Source organism: Brienomyrus brachyistius, chromosome 1, assembly GCF_023856365.1.
Source record: "Brienomyrus brachyistius isolate T26 chromosome 1, BBRACH_0.4, whole genome shotgun sequence".
NCBI classification, from domain to species: domain Eukaryota; kingdom Metazoa; phylum Chordata; class Actinopteri; order Osteoglossiformes; family Mormyridae; genus Brienomyrus; species Brienomyrus brachyistius.
Genome location: NC_064533.1, coordinates 3,497,432 through 3,513,824, shown reverse-complemented (window position 1 = coordinate 3,513,824; position 16,393 = coordinate 3,497,432). Strand labels below are relative to the sequence as shown.

At 49.8% G+C, this 16,393-nt stretch overlaps 1 protein-coding gene across 4 annotated transcripts; it reads right to left on the bottom strand.

Moving 5' to 3' along the window:
- Positions 1–169: 169 nt before the first annotated feature.
- bcl2l13 (BCL2 like 13) lies at positions 170–15,603 on the bottom strand. 4 transcript variants are annotated; one of them, XM_049021111.1, is made up of 9 exons: positions 15,242–15,603; positions 14,362–14,525; positions 11,829–11,930; positions 11,587–11,704; positions 11,153–11,225; positions 10,928–11,056; positions 2,829–3,874; positions 2,454–2,746; positions 170–2,209 (listed from the first exon to the last, which is right to left on the bottom strand). In XM_049021111.1, exons 2-9 carry the CDS (start codon positions 14,489–14,491, stop codon positions 1,848–1,850), a joined length of 2,253 nt encoding a protein of 750 aa, XP_048877068.1. In that variant the 5' UTR covers positions 14,492–14,525; positions 15,242–15,603; the 3' UTR covers positions 170–1,847. The 4 variants fall into 4 exon arrangements, with proteins under 4 accessions (XP_048877068.1, XP_048877050.1, XP_048877059.1 ...); XM_049021093.1 differs by having other exon boundaries at positions 170–2,746; XM_049021102.1 differs by lacking the exon at positions 15,242–15,603 and having other exon boundaries at positions 170–2,746; positions 14,362–15,110.
- Positions 15,604–16,393: the final 790 nt, after the last annotated feature.

Sequence of the window (16,393 nt, the reverse complement as noted above, 5' to 3'; positions counted from 1 at the left end):
GGAGGGGTTAAAGACCATCTTGCTAAAAAAAGATTACAGCGCAAATGGATGAAGGCTTTACAGATTCATGCAGCAGTTGTCAGTCTCACACAAGGCATTTTGCAAGGTGCCGTTTCAACCACTTTGAGGAAAAATGTTCAGGATTTCATAGAAGACACCTGGAAGACAATTCTGTTTAACTTCTTTATTGTTTGTGGACTTAGATACAATTGTTTACAAATCACAAGGTTGGAGAAGCCATAGTACTTTTTTTCCAAACATTTTCCGCAACTGCACATTCATTCCTGCACAATTAAAATCTATTAACCTTTATGTACTGACATCTTTCCTGGAAGAAAAAGTTAGTAACTGGTGACTAAAGTCTTCTAAACCTCTCACCTGCTCCTCTCCAGCTTGTAGTTACAGGTTATCTATACATGCTAACAGTTAACCAAGTCCACTAGTATGGATGCATGAATTACACATCATCACCCCCTAATGAGCGGCGTTACAGTCCACAGATAACGGAACTACTCCTTGACACCAATCTCACTCCTGCCATGTAACAGAACCTCAGCCTTGTAGCAAAATGTTCTCCTGCGTTCTTAGACCTTAATTTTAATAATCTCCACACTAGCATCATATCTGACTGTGGTCTAAAGCGCTAAAGGACTCGACCCCGTGTTCAGAACGTCACTCTTGGGCGATAATACCGTGGTTCTGAGTACAGGGTTGTGCATTTAAAATCGCCGGCATCCCCACTGTGGTTCCGTGCGCCTGTTCTTTGTTCTGATGCTCAGCTTCACTAGATCCACACAGTGGTTACTACGCCTTATTGGGTTGCAGCAGATTGACGTGAATGAAGGTAGCCCCTCCTCCATTAAGATTCGGGGGGGGGGGGGCTTGACTACAAGGCTGCGAAAGTCGGCCGTGAACCTGACACTGCGGAACACCATGGACTTCTGTTTCTCAGACAGATTCGCAAAGCTGGCTATAATGTGACATTTCTGTTCTAACGGTTCTCCGGTGGAGAAAACTCTCGAGTGTCATGCAAGGCCTGGAAGCTCGCTCCGTGTTCTCAGAGCTGGACCAAGGACGGCCATATTGGAGCGGATTCCCCAGAAAGGCCAGCAATGGCCACCAGGCTACAATCATGGTACTAGGGAATACTAGGGAATTCTGCTACACTCAGACGGCTCTGCCAGGCGCATTTGCTCCCGAGTGCTGTGAGCTGTGCGTGTGAAATATAAACCACACCGAGAACCCAGACCAGGCCTGACATCCCCATGAAAAAGAAGGAAAGAAGAACAAGTGCCCATGCATCAAGAACAGCAACAATTCTCACTTCCTTCTGTGTTTAGCAGTGAAGGGTTAGCAAAACCAGTCTGGATGAAGAGATACCAGGTTGAAAAATGTCTGTTCCTCTTTCCCAGAAGAGCTGAAGGGGGGGGGTCTGTTCTTTGATGTCATGGTTTTCAGTGCAGTGGATGCTGTCAAACCAAAGTACTGAAGGGTGAGTGAGTATGTGTGTGTTACGCTGAGTTATATGGCATTTGTATTTTTAACATGTGCCGGTCACCTATACATGATCTAAACCAGGTTACCCTAAACCAGGCTCTATGCAACATGAACATTGTACATGATGAGTGGTTCTCCACACTGCAGCAGCAGACTGAGACCTGCTGAGAAGGGAGCATCGACAGCAGATGATAAAGCCCAAAAACCAGCCCAGCAGAAAGGACAGCATGAGTGACAGATGAAAGGGGAAAAGAAACAGAAAGACGAAAGAATGCGAGTGGCAGCAGCCCAGGGCCCCCAGTGTCCGCGGTATCCTGGATAACCAGAGCAACAGCGCAGTGGGACCTCTGCTACTTCCTCCTGTAGAGAAAGGCTCCGTATGCCAGTGCAGCAGCAATGGCCACCAGGGCGGCGCCACCGTACAGCAGCGCCGACAGCTCAGAAAGAGAAGACGACTCTGGGGGCTGGGGCTCTGGCTTTAGTGGGGCCTCCCCAGGGGGGGCTTTGCAGGATTCCTGCGCAGACCCTTTGTGGGGGGTCGTGGCTGCAGGCTGTGGTTGCAGTGGAGCCTCTCCAGGGGGGGCTTTGTAGGATTCCTGCACAGATGCCTTGGGGGGGGTCGTGGCTGCAGGCTGTGGTTGTAGTGGAGTCTCTCCAGGGGGGGCTTTGTAGGATTCCTGCACAGATGCTTTGGGGGGGGTCGTGGCTGCAGGCAGTGGCTTTAGTGGGGCCTCCCCAGGGGGGGCTTTGCTGGATTCCTGCACAGATGCCTTGGGGGGGGTCGTGGCTGCAGGCTGTGGTTGTAGTGGAGTCTCTCCAGGGGGGGCTTTGTAGGATTCCTGCACAGATGCTTTGGGGGGGGTCGCGGCTGCAGGCAGTGGCTTTAGTGGGGCCTCCCCAGGGGGGGCTTTGCTGGATTCCTGCACAGATGCTTTGGGGGGGGGTCGTGGCTGCAGGCTGTGGTTGCAGTGGAGCCTCTCCAGGGGGGGCTTTGCTGGACCCCTGCACAGATGCTTTGGGGGGGGTCGCGGCTACAGGCATTGGCTTTATTGGGGCCTTCCCAGGGGGGGCTCTGCAGGATTCATGTGCAGCCTGCGCAGACGCTTTGGGGGGGGTCGTGGCTGCAGGCATCGGCTGCAGTGGGGCCTCCCCAGGGGGGGCTTTGCAGGCTTCCTGCGCAGATGCTTTGGGGGGGGTCGTGGCTGCAGGCATCGGCTGCAGTGGGGCCTCCCCAGGGGGGGCTTTGCAGGCTTCCTGCGCAGATGCTTTGGGGGGGGGTCGTGGCTGCAGGCATCGGCTGCAGTGGGGCCTCCCCAGGGGGGGCTTTGCAGGCTTCCTGCACAGATGCTTTGGGGGGGGTCGCGGCTGCAGGCAGTGGCTTTAGTGGGGCCTCCCCAGGGGGGGCTTTGCAGGCTTCCTGCGCAGATGCTTTGGAGGGGGTCGTGGCTGCAGGCTGTGGTTGCAGTGGAGCCTTCCCTGGGGGGGCTTTCCAGGATTCCTGCACAGATGCTTTGGGGGGGATCGTGGCCGCAGGCTGCAACTGGACCTCTGCTGACAGGAGTGGGGGCTGTAAGCTTTCCACTGGCAGGTCAGATTCTGCTTCCGGCACCAGCTCTGCCTCCATAAGAAGATGGGGAAGATCCTGAGCTGGGGGTGGGGGCTCATCGGCGACACCTGTGGGAGGGAGGCTGACCTCTGTCACAGGAGCCTCCATGTGCGACACATGAATGGCAGCTGCTGGAATGGGGTCAGTCTGTTCAGATGCCAAAGGCTCCCGGGTCCCAATAGCCTCAAGGGGTAAAGGGGGGGGATTAACTGTGGGGGTGTGGCCTACTGAGGGGGCAGGGTCAGCTGAGGGGGAATGGCCAACCCAGGGGGTGGGGCTGCTGAGCTCCACCTTCAGCTCCACCAGTTCACTCTCACTGCCCAGCACACTCAGTAGACTCTCCTCCAGTTCTGGGAGCACGGTTTCAGCCCCTGCTCCTTCCTCCTTCTCTTCCTCTTCAGCCTCCTCCACCTCTCCCTCAGCCCCAGACTCCAGCAGCTCCGCCTCCTCCCTCTCCACGTGGACGATGTCAGAGTTAGAGGAGTTGTTCTCGCTGTGCTCCTCAGCCATCACTGCACCTTCACTGCCATCCAGACTCTTGACGTCCTCCGGGTCCATGACGTCCACTTGGGACCAGGACTCAGTGACTATCAGCGAAACAGGGGGGACGCCCGTCTGCCAGGAGCAGGACTCTCCTCGCTCTGTACCTGAGAGTGACACGGGGGGGCTGGGTCGATCGGCCTGCTGCTCCATGGACAGGATGCAAATATCATCACAGTCTTCAGCGATGGCGTCACATGGGTCCCCCTCGTTCAGCTTGATCACAGAGCCCTGGAAGCATGAGAGAGAGAAATGACGTCACCCCCCAGGAGTCGGATGAGGCGGCGTGGAAAGGCCCGAAAACCTACTCCCAAATTGGGCCTCCACAGAGCAGGTTCCTCACCCCTTCCGTAAAGGGTGCTGATGTTTCACACTGCCTCCCCAATCGGTTAAACTGAGCTACCGACAGTAGATTACAAAGCCTGTAATTGCGCCAACAAAACAGAATCACTTCACAACTGCCCACTAGACATGACGTCCATTCAGTAAAGCAGGAACACAGACAGCTAGAATGATCTGGCTTTGTCCAAAATTTGAGGGTCTAAGATTTCAAATAGTATTCGATCGAAGGGCTCATTTTTGTGAGATCTGATCCTTATGGACTCAATGTTCACACATGATAAACAATCATCAAAATCCTGAACAGAAAGGTTAGGGATCAAAGTGAGCATCGCAATACGAATGATGACAACAGACAGGCTGCTTAAAAAGACGCATCATATCATACCTGAAATTATTCAGCGGGAAGGACCGACACAGACTCAGAGAGAATCGACAGCTTGTTGCAATGGCTGCAGCACATCTACGCCTGCAGACTGCGGTTCATACAACTTGCTTGATGTTTCATTTGCAAGCAAAGGGTCCCGAACCAGAGCAACGTCATCCTTAACTGCCACACACACTTTAAAGGGCATGAAAGGGAGGGGAGATCTGCTGTCTGTCTCAGGGACCGCACAGGGGGCTCCGCCCACAGAGGGCCCACATGCTATACCGCCCCCCCCCCCACCAGCTTCCTAGCACTGCTAAGTTAGTCTATCGCTGGGGGTGGGGGGGGGTAGAACGTGTAGAGGGAAAAATCCTTCAGGAGGTGCCTGGATCCTGAGAAAAAGATGGCACACCGATCCTCGGGCAGGGGGAAAAGCAGCCGGGGGGGGGGGGGGGGGGGGGGGGGGGCAGGTTTGTATCAGGAAACTATCACACAACCAGAGCAATAGAATAGAATATAATAGAATTTCTGTTCATAATCAGAACATGTTTTTAATGCAGAAGTGAGGTATTTGCAACAATTAATAGCTCATATCTTGTTGAATTGGCTAGATGCCGATATTCAAGGGCAAAGCTAAATTATTTAACATAAAAATGTCCACTAAGCATGTTACCCATTCAGACAAGCAGGAAAGTGCAGATGCTAGAATGATCTATCTGGCTTTGTGCAAGATTATAAGCAATGGTGGTCTGAGATTTCAAAGTAATAAATCGATGGAAGGCCTTGTGTTTCGGATATCTAATGCCTGTCAGGGTCCATGTTGTTCACACATCATAAATGATCACCATAGAGAAAGGCTAGAACCCAATTCATAAGATGAATATTTAGCATGAATATTTAGCAGAGACTTATTTCCGTTCATCTTAGCGATATTAACAGCCCCAATAAAACAGTGTGAGGGGTCCAGTCTAAATCATAATCTAACCCGCTCAGTTTGAAGGGAATCCAGCCATGTTACAGAGCGGCAGCTACAGAGAAGCTTCCTTCAGAAATACCACAGACTCCAGCTCTCTGGGGCTCATGCCCTTTTGGCTGCGGGGGCTGCGTCTGGGGCCTCCCTCCTCCCCCGACTGGAGTGGGGGCGCCGCTGTCATTGGGACGTGGGGCCCCGGCTCCTCCGGGTCTGCGGACGTCCCGGTCCTCCCGAACCCGTCTCTGCCGACCTCTGGCTCTTGTGGGGTGTGGTTGCGGCCTCCCACCCTTGCTATTTAGTACATTCCATGTTGAAAACGCACGCACACAACACACACACACACACACACACACACACACAACGTACGCACACACACAACGTACGCACACTAGCCTGCATCTCGCCTACACAACTGAGCACGCATGTACATACACTTGCACACACCCATCCAAGCACACACACAGATTTTATACGCTTGCATAGTTGTGTTACTTTCTTCACTCTATTTTTCTTTGTTCCTGAATTTATCCATCTCTGCACTTTTCAGATGCTGCTGATCTTCTGCCTCTCTCTCCATCCCTCTCCTTTACACATGCAGCAGTTGCACACTGTTTTCTACTCATATCGCTCGTGACTCATGTTTCTCACTTACTCCTCTTTTTCTTTTGTTCTTTTCTTTTCTTCCTCCTCCTAATCTGTCCCTCCTCTCCAGCCAGCTCAGCCACTGCAATATTTTACATGCTAAAAATGAAATAAATAAATAAAATAAAAAGAAATCGATCAACATGAGGGGCCTATGCAGAGTTTATAGAGCCCCTCATGGTAAAGCAAACATGTTAGGCACAGCAGGGCATTCAGATCATGATTCTGCTAAAGCTTCCAGACAGGAGAAAAGTAAAAGGAAAATAAATAAATAAATATCAGACTACCACCATTGCTGCATGTGCTGAGGACAAACACTAGAGGTCACCGTTCTCATTGCAGAGACATTGTTCCCGGAGCCCATTCTGACAGTTCAGACCCCTCTGACATGCGAGCTCCTACCAGCCCCTCCCAGCACAGACATGCGTCTCGGTTCCACAGCAGAGACAGGCTTCCTCAAACCGAGGCGAGAAACCAGGGATTAAACCCCCCGTGGCCACCTGGCACCACAACATTAAGCCGATTTGCATGGAGGGATATATTCACTTCCCATAATTCCCTGGGGCAGCTTTCTGTCTGTGTGCGTGAAGAGGTCTTTTCCTACCAAAGCCCAGCACGCACGCATGCGCACACACACACACACACACACGCACACACACACACACACATCATGCACCTTATTGCCTCTGTATTTAAAGTCATTTATTATTCTTCATAGTTCATTGTGTGTCATCTGTTGTGTGAAATGCTACAACTTATGTGTGCGCTGCTCCTCTATGCCTTTCAAATTGCCCCTCGGGGACAAATAAAGGTTTTAGAATTTGAATTGAATTTGAACACGCATACCGATCAAACAGTGCAGATGACATGCAACACACACACACCGACACACACTCTTCCCTCAAACCAACTCCACACAACGAGAATGTCATACACGTGTCACCAAAGGGCAAGCCAATAAGGAGCAGGGTAAGCTAATACCTGTTCCATGTGCACCGCAATCCCGCACCCCGGTGACCAGAGACGTTACCGTCTGACATAACCTCAAAGACCCAGCACACCCCCCCCCCCAGGGGTGGAGACTCCCCCACGATGAGCGGAGCACAGAGGGCACCCCTAACGCTCCTTCGGTATCTCACAGGCCCAGTACGGCATGGACCACACCCTCGCTCGCAGGTCTGTCCGCCTCCTCTCAGAGGAATTGGGTGGGGCTTTCCACCCCCCCCCCAGGGCTTCAGAACGTTTACCAGCACGCCGTGGTGAGGTTCCTCGCACAGGAACGGAGACTCAGATTAATATTTTATGGTTATATAAGCTAAAACGTGTGCAGTCTGGGACACACCCTAATATTAGCAATGTGTCTTCTTTGGGTGGAACTTCTCCAGCACTTTCTGATTTTATTCAGTCGCTCACTCACTCTGTACCAGAGTTTCCCCACCCAATCCTCAGAGACCCCCCAGGCTGTCCACCTGAACCAAACAGTCAATACAAACCAAACACGACAAGCTAAACCCCCCTACCTACCTGTTCTTGTGTTAATGGCAAATAAAACACCGCAGACCGTGATACGTGCTCTCAGCGTCCACCGCAGGCACCGGGCCTGAAGAAAAGGCTTCCAGAGAAATGATACAGTGCCCGTTTCACACAGGATGCCTCAAATAGTCCTGACAGCAGGACAGCCGAAACAGCAGCAATATCCCCGCTGCCGAAGGGATGAAATTCCCCTCCCTGGCTGCCAGGCAGCAGTTACGCGGCATGTTATTGCCTGCCGGCTTACGGTCATACCTGAGAAGCGGATTGGTCAGGGCCCAGCCTTCCTGCTCTGTACCCAGAGCTCCCCCTGCTGGCTGGTATAGAGGACATGCATCCAAGGTCCCCTAGAGAAAGGCCAACGTGCTGTAGGGCCGTCTGGATTCTGCCTAATGTCACTTACATAACTTTCCATCAGGCCATGAGACTGCTGAACACCGACCACTAGTACTCCACACTCTTGTGCTCTCCATACTGCACAACACTCATCTACGGACATTCCATACATATACACACATAAACACAGCATATATATAAATGTATATTTTGTATTCATATTTATTCATGTGCATATTTATTCTTATATTTTGTATTTGTATATGTTGTACACCACTACTGCTTGTGAAGCTCGCACACAAGAATTTCACCCTCATGTTCTGAACCAGTGCACCAGCAATGTGATGTGACAATAAAAGTGATCGATCGATTGATTGATTCTGGACTCTCCGGAACATGCAGTCTCAAGCAGCCCCACCGCTGCGACTGCAAGGTAACACACACGAACGTGATGCTATTTAAAAGCACTGCAACCCTAACTCGCTTTAAGACCCACAGTCAATAGTCGACAGTGACCTTTTTTGCTTTTTATATGAGAGAAAAATCGAAGACCTCTAGCCAGGCAGCATGCAAAAGACATACAGAAAGATTTGTATTCACATCTTTGTGGGGACCCTCCCTTCATTTCTATAGGGAAAAACCCTAATCATAGCAATGACAACCCCCACCCAGCCCTAACCTTAACCATAAGTAACCGAAAAAGTTTATTGCAGTCACAAATTTTTATTTAAAAATTGAGTTGACGAAAAAAAATGGTCCCCACATCAAAATAGCAGGGTATTTTTTTTTAGCACATTGTGGGGACATTTGGTCCCCATAATGTAATATCTACATAGCATAGACACACTCACTGACACCCCCAAGGACAGCCCTCTGGCCTGCACTGTTCTGTTTCTTCTAGACTCCGGCATTCTTGTGACATTCCAGCCTCATTAGCTTCATTAAGGACCCCTGTTACATAGTTCAGCCCACACCGATGCCAGGAAGTCACATGACCAGTCCTGGGGTCCTAGCGACATGCCTACTCACCAAGGTTCACCTCGACGGCCGTCTCTGCCTGTGCCTGCTCTGACCCCCGCGTTGGGGGTTTTAGAAAGGGCCGGCACACCCTCCCAAGTCTGACTGCACTTTCACACTCCCCGGGGCGATATTAAAGGACGGACGAGCTCCACCGGATCGACTGGGTAGAGCCGCCCAGTTTCAACAACTTTTTACTTTTGCATCAGTTAACCAACAAAACACGCATTGACAAAAAACAATCACCATGACAGCGTAGCGAGCTGGACAGCGACACCGCGAGGACCACAGGAAATGCAAACTGTACATTCACATACGATGGCATTAATTTGTCCTCAGCCAAGTTTAAAAAAATTACTTTAAATAACAGTTATGTTCAGGATTAGGAAAGGTAAGTGTTACAGGTGTCCTACCCACTGCCTTTAGATTCGATGGGTTAACCGTAGGACCCACATTTACCCTTGACCTTAACATGTCACACGAAATCCATCAGCTCACGTTTTCGCATCAATACCCAGGTTTGGGCTGCATCATTCATTTAGAATCAATTTTTTCGGGGGGGGGGGGGGGAGGGCTAAATCTCATCCATTCCGCTAAGGACCCAAGCTTTCCGCAGAGGTCGTCCTGTGCTGACACGTGCCAAGCTCAAAATGAGGCAGACATCCAGAGGAGAAATTTAAAAGCCGTCCTACCTGAATGGCGATAACCCAGCAACCGCCCCCGTCAGAAGCGGAGTCAGAGAGAGACCCCCCCCCCCAGCGACACCAAAGCTTTGGAGAGGCCCGACAGGGAGTCGCCCCGGCAGGAGATCAGTTCGAGTCCGGAGTCCCCCACAGAAGTGACAGCCAGCCCAACCTCCCGCTGCTTTTCCCAGCCTCACTCCCTTACTCTCTCTCCGCCTGCCACCCTGCCCCCACCGTCAGACACAGGAATGCGGGTCTGTCGCCGGATGGGTGATGTTTAAAGCAGAGAGAATAATGCAGACAGACAATGTCACAACAGCCCTCGGCTGAAAACCACCTAATTAAATTCATCTACGCGAGTGACCACTCGCCCCACAGACCTGGAGGGGCAGATGCCACCGACACCAAGGCGGCACTAATCACGTGACACTAGATGTTAATACTGCTTGATTACACACCCAATCGACATCACTATAAACAGAGGCGTAAAATAACCAGCCATGAGAGTATAAAGAGTCATAGTTACTGAGTACTGGTTGAAACGAAATTGTGGTCTGGGTTTCTAGGCCTGCATGGCTGTCCAGAGCTGAGGAAACACATTCCTGACAAGAAAACATGCTGTGCGTACATGCCCGCTAGTGTGAGTTTGTCTGTGTGTGTGTGTGTGTGTGTGCGTGTGCGTGTGTCCACACTGCATATGACAGCACAGGAGGGCAGAGATAGAGCTTAAGTACCGATGTCCTCAGTCAGAGGTCAGTGACAGGTACTTTCTGTAATCAGTTAGGAGGATCAGAAGAGAAGAGCCCCCATCAGACTGAGACCCCTCCCACAGGCACCCAATCAGGGTCAGCTACAGTCAGCACAGGCAGGCCGGGGGTCCAATCAGGATGAAATATAAGATGTCCAATACAAAGCAAGGTTCAGTCAGCTTGCCCTGGCAGCCAGGGGCAGATGTGACGGCAGCTGGGACATCAGCCAGAGGGATTAGAGCTACTGGCGGTTTATTTACAGACCGCCGAGGACGCCCAGTAAGGCAGTCTGCGTGCGTCAGCCCGCCTGTGGGAGTCACAGGTCCAGGAGCCACAGAATCCCGCGCCTGTGGTCTCTCCCCGCACTGTTATAATAAAGGTCCCACTAGAATCTCACTACAAATCTCATCGAAATATCAAAATTCCATGCGCCGTTGTCAAAATAATGCTTTGAAAAGCAACATACTCAGAATGGATAACTGGCGCACCCTTGTGGACAAACAGTGTAATACGCTCTAGTACTTGAAAAAAGTGCAATAGTGCAATATAAACTAACAAAGTTGTATTAAGCAGCATCTTCAAGGCAGCTTATTTACGGCAACACGGCCCCACATGGTCCCCTGCCCACCTGCCCCCTCGAACCCTCACCCAGCCACCCTGTCGAATGATATAATCGGCCTCAGCCTCTTCTAAGTAGCGTACTCCCAAAGGGATCAGTGTTTCCAAGGGCCGGTTCTCCTCATGGAGGGCGTGCAGCAAAACCAAGGGCACTAGGACCTGTGGGGGGGAGGGGGGAGATGTCAGAAAGGGCTCCGTGGCAGTGCCAGGGAAGGCCAATATGGCCACCATTCACGGAGGATCGAGAATGCTGACCTTGGTCCAGCCCCCTTGTGCATGCGTGGACACATCCTGTATGGCGGCTTTGTAGAGCTCGTAATCCAGGGGTCTGCAACACACACAGCTACGTCTTCACTGCGTTCACTGTGCAGGGGCTCTTACACAACTAAAGGGACAAGAAGGTCGTGCCGCCGCCGCCACTCCCCTTTGCCGCCGCCGCCGCCACTCCCCTTTGCCGCCGCCGCCACTCCCCTTTGCCGCCGCCGCCGCCACTCCCCTTTGCCGCCGCCGCCGCCACTCCCCTTTGCCGCCGCCGCCGCCACTCCCCTTTGCCGCCGCCGCCGCCACTCCCCTTTGCCACTCCCCTTTGCCGCCGCCGCCGCCACTCCCCTTTGCCGCCGCCGCCGCCACTCGCGTTAGTCTTCACGGTGGCTCATTAAGGATGGACAGGAAGGGCGTGAGTTACTCACGCACTGAGGAGGGTTTGCAGGGCACGACCCAGTTGCTCCTGCAGCTCATGGGCCACGTGCTGCCCCAGCGAGGCGAGGCTCTTCTCCACAGAGCACTGGGGATCTGTTGAGCTGAACCCTAGAGATGGGGGGGGGGGCAGTCAGATTGTACGCTTGAGAAAACTGAACACACGGCTGCAAGAGGACTGGAGCGTCAGGCGGCAGACAGACTCATTTCTGATGACCTGCAGCAGCACACTCACACGTGGAGACAGTGCCCTTCATCCGCTGCAGCTCCTCTCGCACCTCCTCCGTGATCCGGCAGCGCTCACCCTCCCTGTCCTCCGGGACAGACCGGGCCTCCGCTGCAGGGGGCACATGGGGGCAAGACGGTGTCAGCCGCGGGATACAGAAACTAGCAGCTTCAGGAAGAGGCATGGGGGGCAGGAGCTGGTTGTGTCAGGGGAGGGGTTAGCGAGCCCTCAAAGGGTTAATTACAGTGGGAACACTTTGCTTGACTGGGTACAAATAATATAGTGTTATGCTATTATGTATTAATCAATACAAATCAAGACTTAATTACAGTACATACTGATCTCATGTTAAAATCTGAATTCTCAGTTATTATTTGTTAATATGTCCATTATTTCTGTAGGCCTTTGCGAACTACTGAAGGAACAAGCAATGAATACAAGCTGAATACTGATCTCATATTTCTTCACCATTAATGAATTGTGATCTTTCATCCCAAGCAGTTACTATTTCACTACATCTGTTGATTCTGTAAACCGTTGTGAACCTACTGAAGGAACCAGTAACGAATAACAGGTGAAATACTGATCTCACGTTCATTCATCATTAATGAATCGTGATGCATCTTTTATCTCAAATAGCGACTATATGTGTTCATGAATTATTACATGTATTACTTGTAAATATTTGTGCCCTGGCAATAAAGAATAAAGTGTTACCATTAAAGTAACCTTTCAAAGAGACGCCAGCATGAGCACACAGCCAGACAGAGCACCATGCTGTGTTTGCAGGCTGACTGCTGGCTCTGCGGGGGGGGGGGGCTCTTCGCATGAGATCACCCCTACAGTGATTCTCCCCGACGGCCTGTCGGAACACAGAGTGACCAGGTGGAAAATGGGGCTCAAAACCCCCCCTCCGTCGTCCACTCGCTATCGTCAGGCAGAATGATGCTGGCAGGCCTCTGAACCTCCAACAGGCCTTATGACACCACCAGCCCCCCCCCCCCATCATCACCAACTGAGGAGGACAGAAACACCTCAACCATCACCCTCAGCACCAGATACCCCCTAACCTGATCCCCTCTGGGTCAGAGATACTTTCTGAACAGCTTTGAGGAACAGAGACACGGAATGCTGGAGAGAATGAGACAGGAACCAGCCTGAACCGTGTTCTGGTAGCATGGGCCACCTCTCATAACCTAAGCTCTCCTCCAACTGCCACAAATTAAACCACGATAACGTTTAAAAGAAAATGAGGTTAAATTTCACGCATGAACCGTTTATGGTGGTGTCAGCAGTGATAATCTTCACCTCAGGAAAGGTGTGCACGTGCAGGCCTACACGCGTTTTTACAACCCTGCGTGCAAATTAAAATCCAGAAAAACAAACCTTGGCAGGAGACCCATGAGAATGCAAGTTCGCTTTTCAAAAGTACGAAGGTTTTTCTAAGGAAATCACAGCGTGCAAGATGTAATGATTGACTAGTACCGACGTTTTTGGCATCACTCTCACAAATTGATCCACTTTGTAAATTAAACTGGTCCCCAGTGACCACTGGCTGTTGAGAAACATTACATGACATGTTAGCTAACATGGATAACTAACATCTACTTTTCCCAGGTTCTCAAATTACCATGCATTCTCTCTCTCTGCCAGCCTCTCACCTTAAATCACTACAGGTGTTTCAAATAGAAACAAGTTAAAACTGTCCTGACAAGGCATGCAGACGGAAATATGGTACAACATGGAAGGTACAACGTGAAATAACCACATACTGGGAAATACACTAGGACAATTAATACGGAACAAAAGTACAAGCATAACCAGAAGAGAACAGTGTAGCCTGTACTACGAAGCACGATTACTGGCTTATAGGGGCAACTTGTTGGACTTAAGGTACCACAGTTTAAATGGACTTCATATTCCTTCACTTACATTTTGCCCAGACTACCTTAAATCCGACAACTTACCCCGATAGGCCAGTAACTGCGCTTTGTAGTACAGGCCACAGGACACAAGCAGGGCAAACCTTCAGCAGGATAACAAAGATAGATGATAACAGATACTGGTGAAACAGAACCAGTAAATAAAAACAAACACCCCACGCCCAGAGGGCTTCAGGATCTGAGTCGCTCACTGAACGCACAGAGCTCACGCGGCGATCCAGGGAGCAGGGAAGGCACACTAGGGCAGAAGGACTATGAGACAGAGAGGGGAAAAGCAGGATGACCAGCGACACCTACTGGCCAAACGAGGAAGAGATATAAAGGGCAGGGTTGGACAGGCACTGACAAAAATAACCTAAAGGAACAGACATCAGTGGGGCATAATGTGCAAACCACGATAAATACATGAAGACACTGGGCTATGACTAGTGTACACGGGGATTTTCCACTGTTACATGGGAATGACAGAGAGATGCATCAGGAAACAGTCTGACTCCAATCATAATCAAAAGATTTTTTAAACAATCAAACATTGTCAAAAATGCCTATTTGTCAAAGGCTGAACGACCCTGTCCATTACAGTCTTACTACCCCCTCACCTGGGAGCTCAGAGGCACATGCCCCCCCTGGCATGCTGGGTGGGTCCAGACCCAGGTAGCTGAGCACGATGTACTTGGTCTCCAGATGAAAGCTCTCGCGCAGGGAGGTGGGGGCACCAAAGGAAGCCATTTGGGAGCAGTTTGTCTTTCAGGCTTTAAAAGAACTGAAATCAGGAGAGAAGAAGTTGGTGTGTCTCAGGGCTGCACCAAAGCGCGTGTCCAAGGCCAAAGCAGAATCTGCGGCTCTCGGAAAACAAAACATCAGCGAACAACAGGTCATAAAAACCAAAAGGACCAGAGCAAATGATGATAAAGACCAATCAATGGAAATGCCAGGTATCACAAAGAGAGATCAAGGGAAATGCACCAGTCAGACAAACGGAAAAAAACGTCTAACCGCAAAATATAGTTTCGGTTCTATTTAATCGCAAGGTTGTGCCTCATTACAATAATACGCGTATAAGAGGTGATATTACGAGGATGTCACCCAAAAACCGTCTTCAGCACTTACTTAAATTATTCAGTAATCTGTTTTCGCAACAATTTTTTTATTAAAACAATTGAATGACAAAAACATCATATATTGACCTAAGACCACGCAATCTCTACCCAGTATTTCAAAGCCGTTACAACCATGCAGAGATCAGCAGAAGAGAAAACCCAGTAAAACCCGCTACTTATTTTCACACGTAAACATCTTTCCCTATAACATATAATTCCGGATAGATTATACAAAAAAGGTCACGATAAACTTCACATCGTTTGGTCGCATACCAGTCCTGCATGTCCTGCAGCTGACATATCAGTAGTTTTCCATACAAACTTTTATGCTGACTGGCTGCAATCCCCGAGTTCCAATACGCCCCGTAAACATACTTACCTTCAATCTTCGGTGCTTACGATCACTAATTCTGTATTAATAAATACAGCTACTAAATTCACTCGTTAGTCCACTTCAATTAAACGTGTGTTAAACAAATGGGAAATACTTTGCGTCCGCTTTACCTACTGGCGTTAAGTCACCCAGTAATCACCTACATCCAGTCTAAAGGAATAAAAGCCGACGTGTGGCTGGAGAGAGACCTGCGGTCACTTTGTGAATATAGACGCTCCATACCAGCGGAAATAATTTGGGCTCGCTGGGGAAAAGGGCTCAAAGTATATTAACCACTTTACCACTCGTCTTGACATAGATAAATCCATACACGTTCAATTCTACGAGATTCCCTGCAAATTCTGCATAAATCACTAACTTTGCAGAGACCGTAGTAACACTGTTGAATCGTGTACAATCTTGCGCAAAACCCTGAAAAGACTTAAATTACTTTAAAAAAACACAGGAGTAGGTGTGTGCTGCCACCACGTGGTTCAGTTTTGTACTGATACTGCTGTACGCGGACATGTACTGAGTAAACTTCACGTGATTTTACCAACTAAGTTATGCGAGTGGAGGAAGCAGCGTGGAAGATGCCGGATTAATACCCTGTTAATACAATATAGCGCAACAACTGACATTTAATCTAACGAAAAGCACATAAAATACCATTGAACGTATCATTCCAAATTAGGATCTAACCTTAATTGCTCTCATGTAAAATAGACACACAAACAAATGAGACGAATGACTGGATGAATGAATGGATGAATGAATGAATACACTGTTAACCTGCGTAAGTCTGTGCAAGGGTAACATGAAACAAACCGCATAACCTATGTCTAGGCCTACATAGAAATCATTTGTTGTTTACTGAGAATTCTTTATTGCCAGTATGTGAACGTACTGGAATTGTTGGTGGTTCGGTGCCAACAGTCAACACAGAAAAGACTACAGTGAACAGGACACAGTGCAACCAGGAATGAAGGACAACTGTCCAGTGCAAACACAGGTACCATAGGGTTCAAAATATTCATTAATTCTACAGACTTAAATGCAGATTTCATTAGTGTACATATATGATGATGATGATGATGATGATGATGGTGATGATTAATTTTCTGGGTAGTCGTAGTCCGCGGTAGGGGTTCTGTCCTT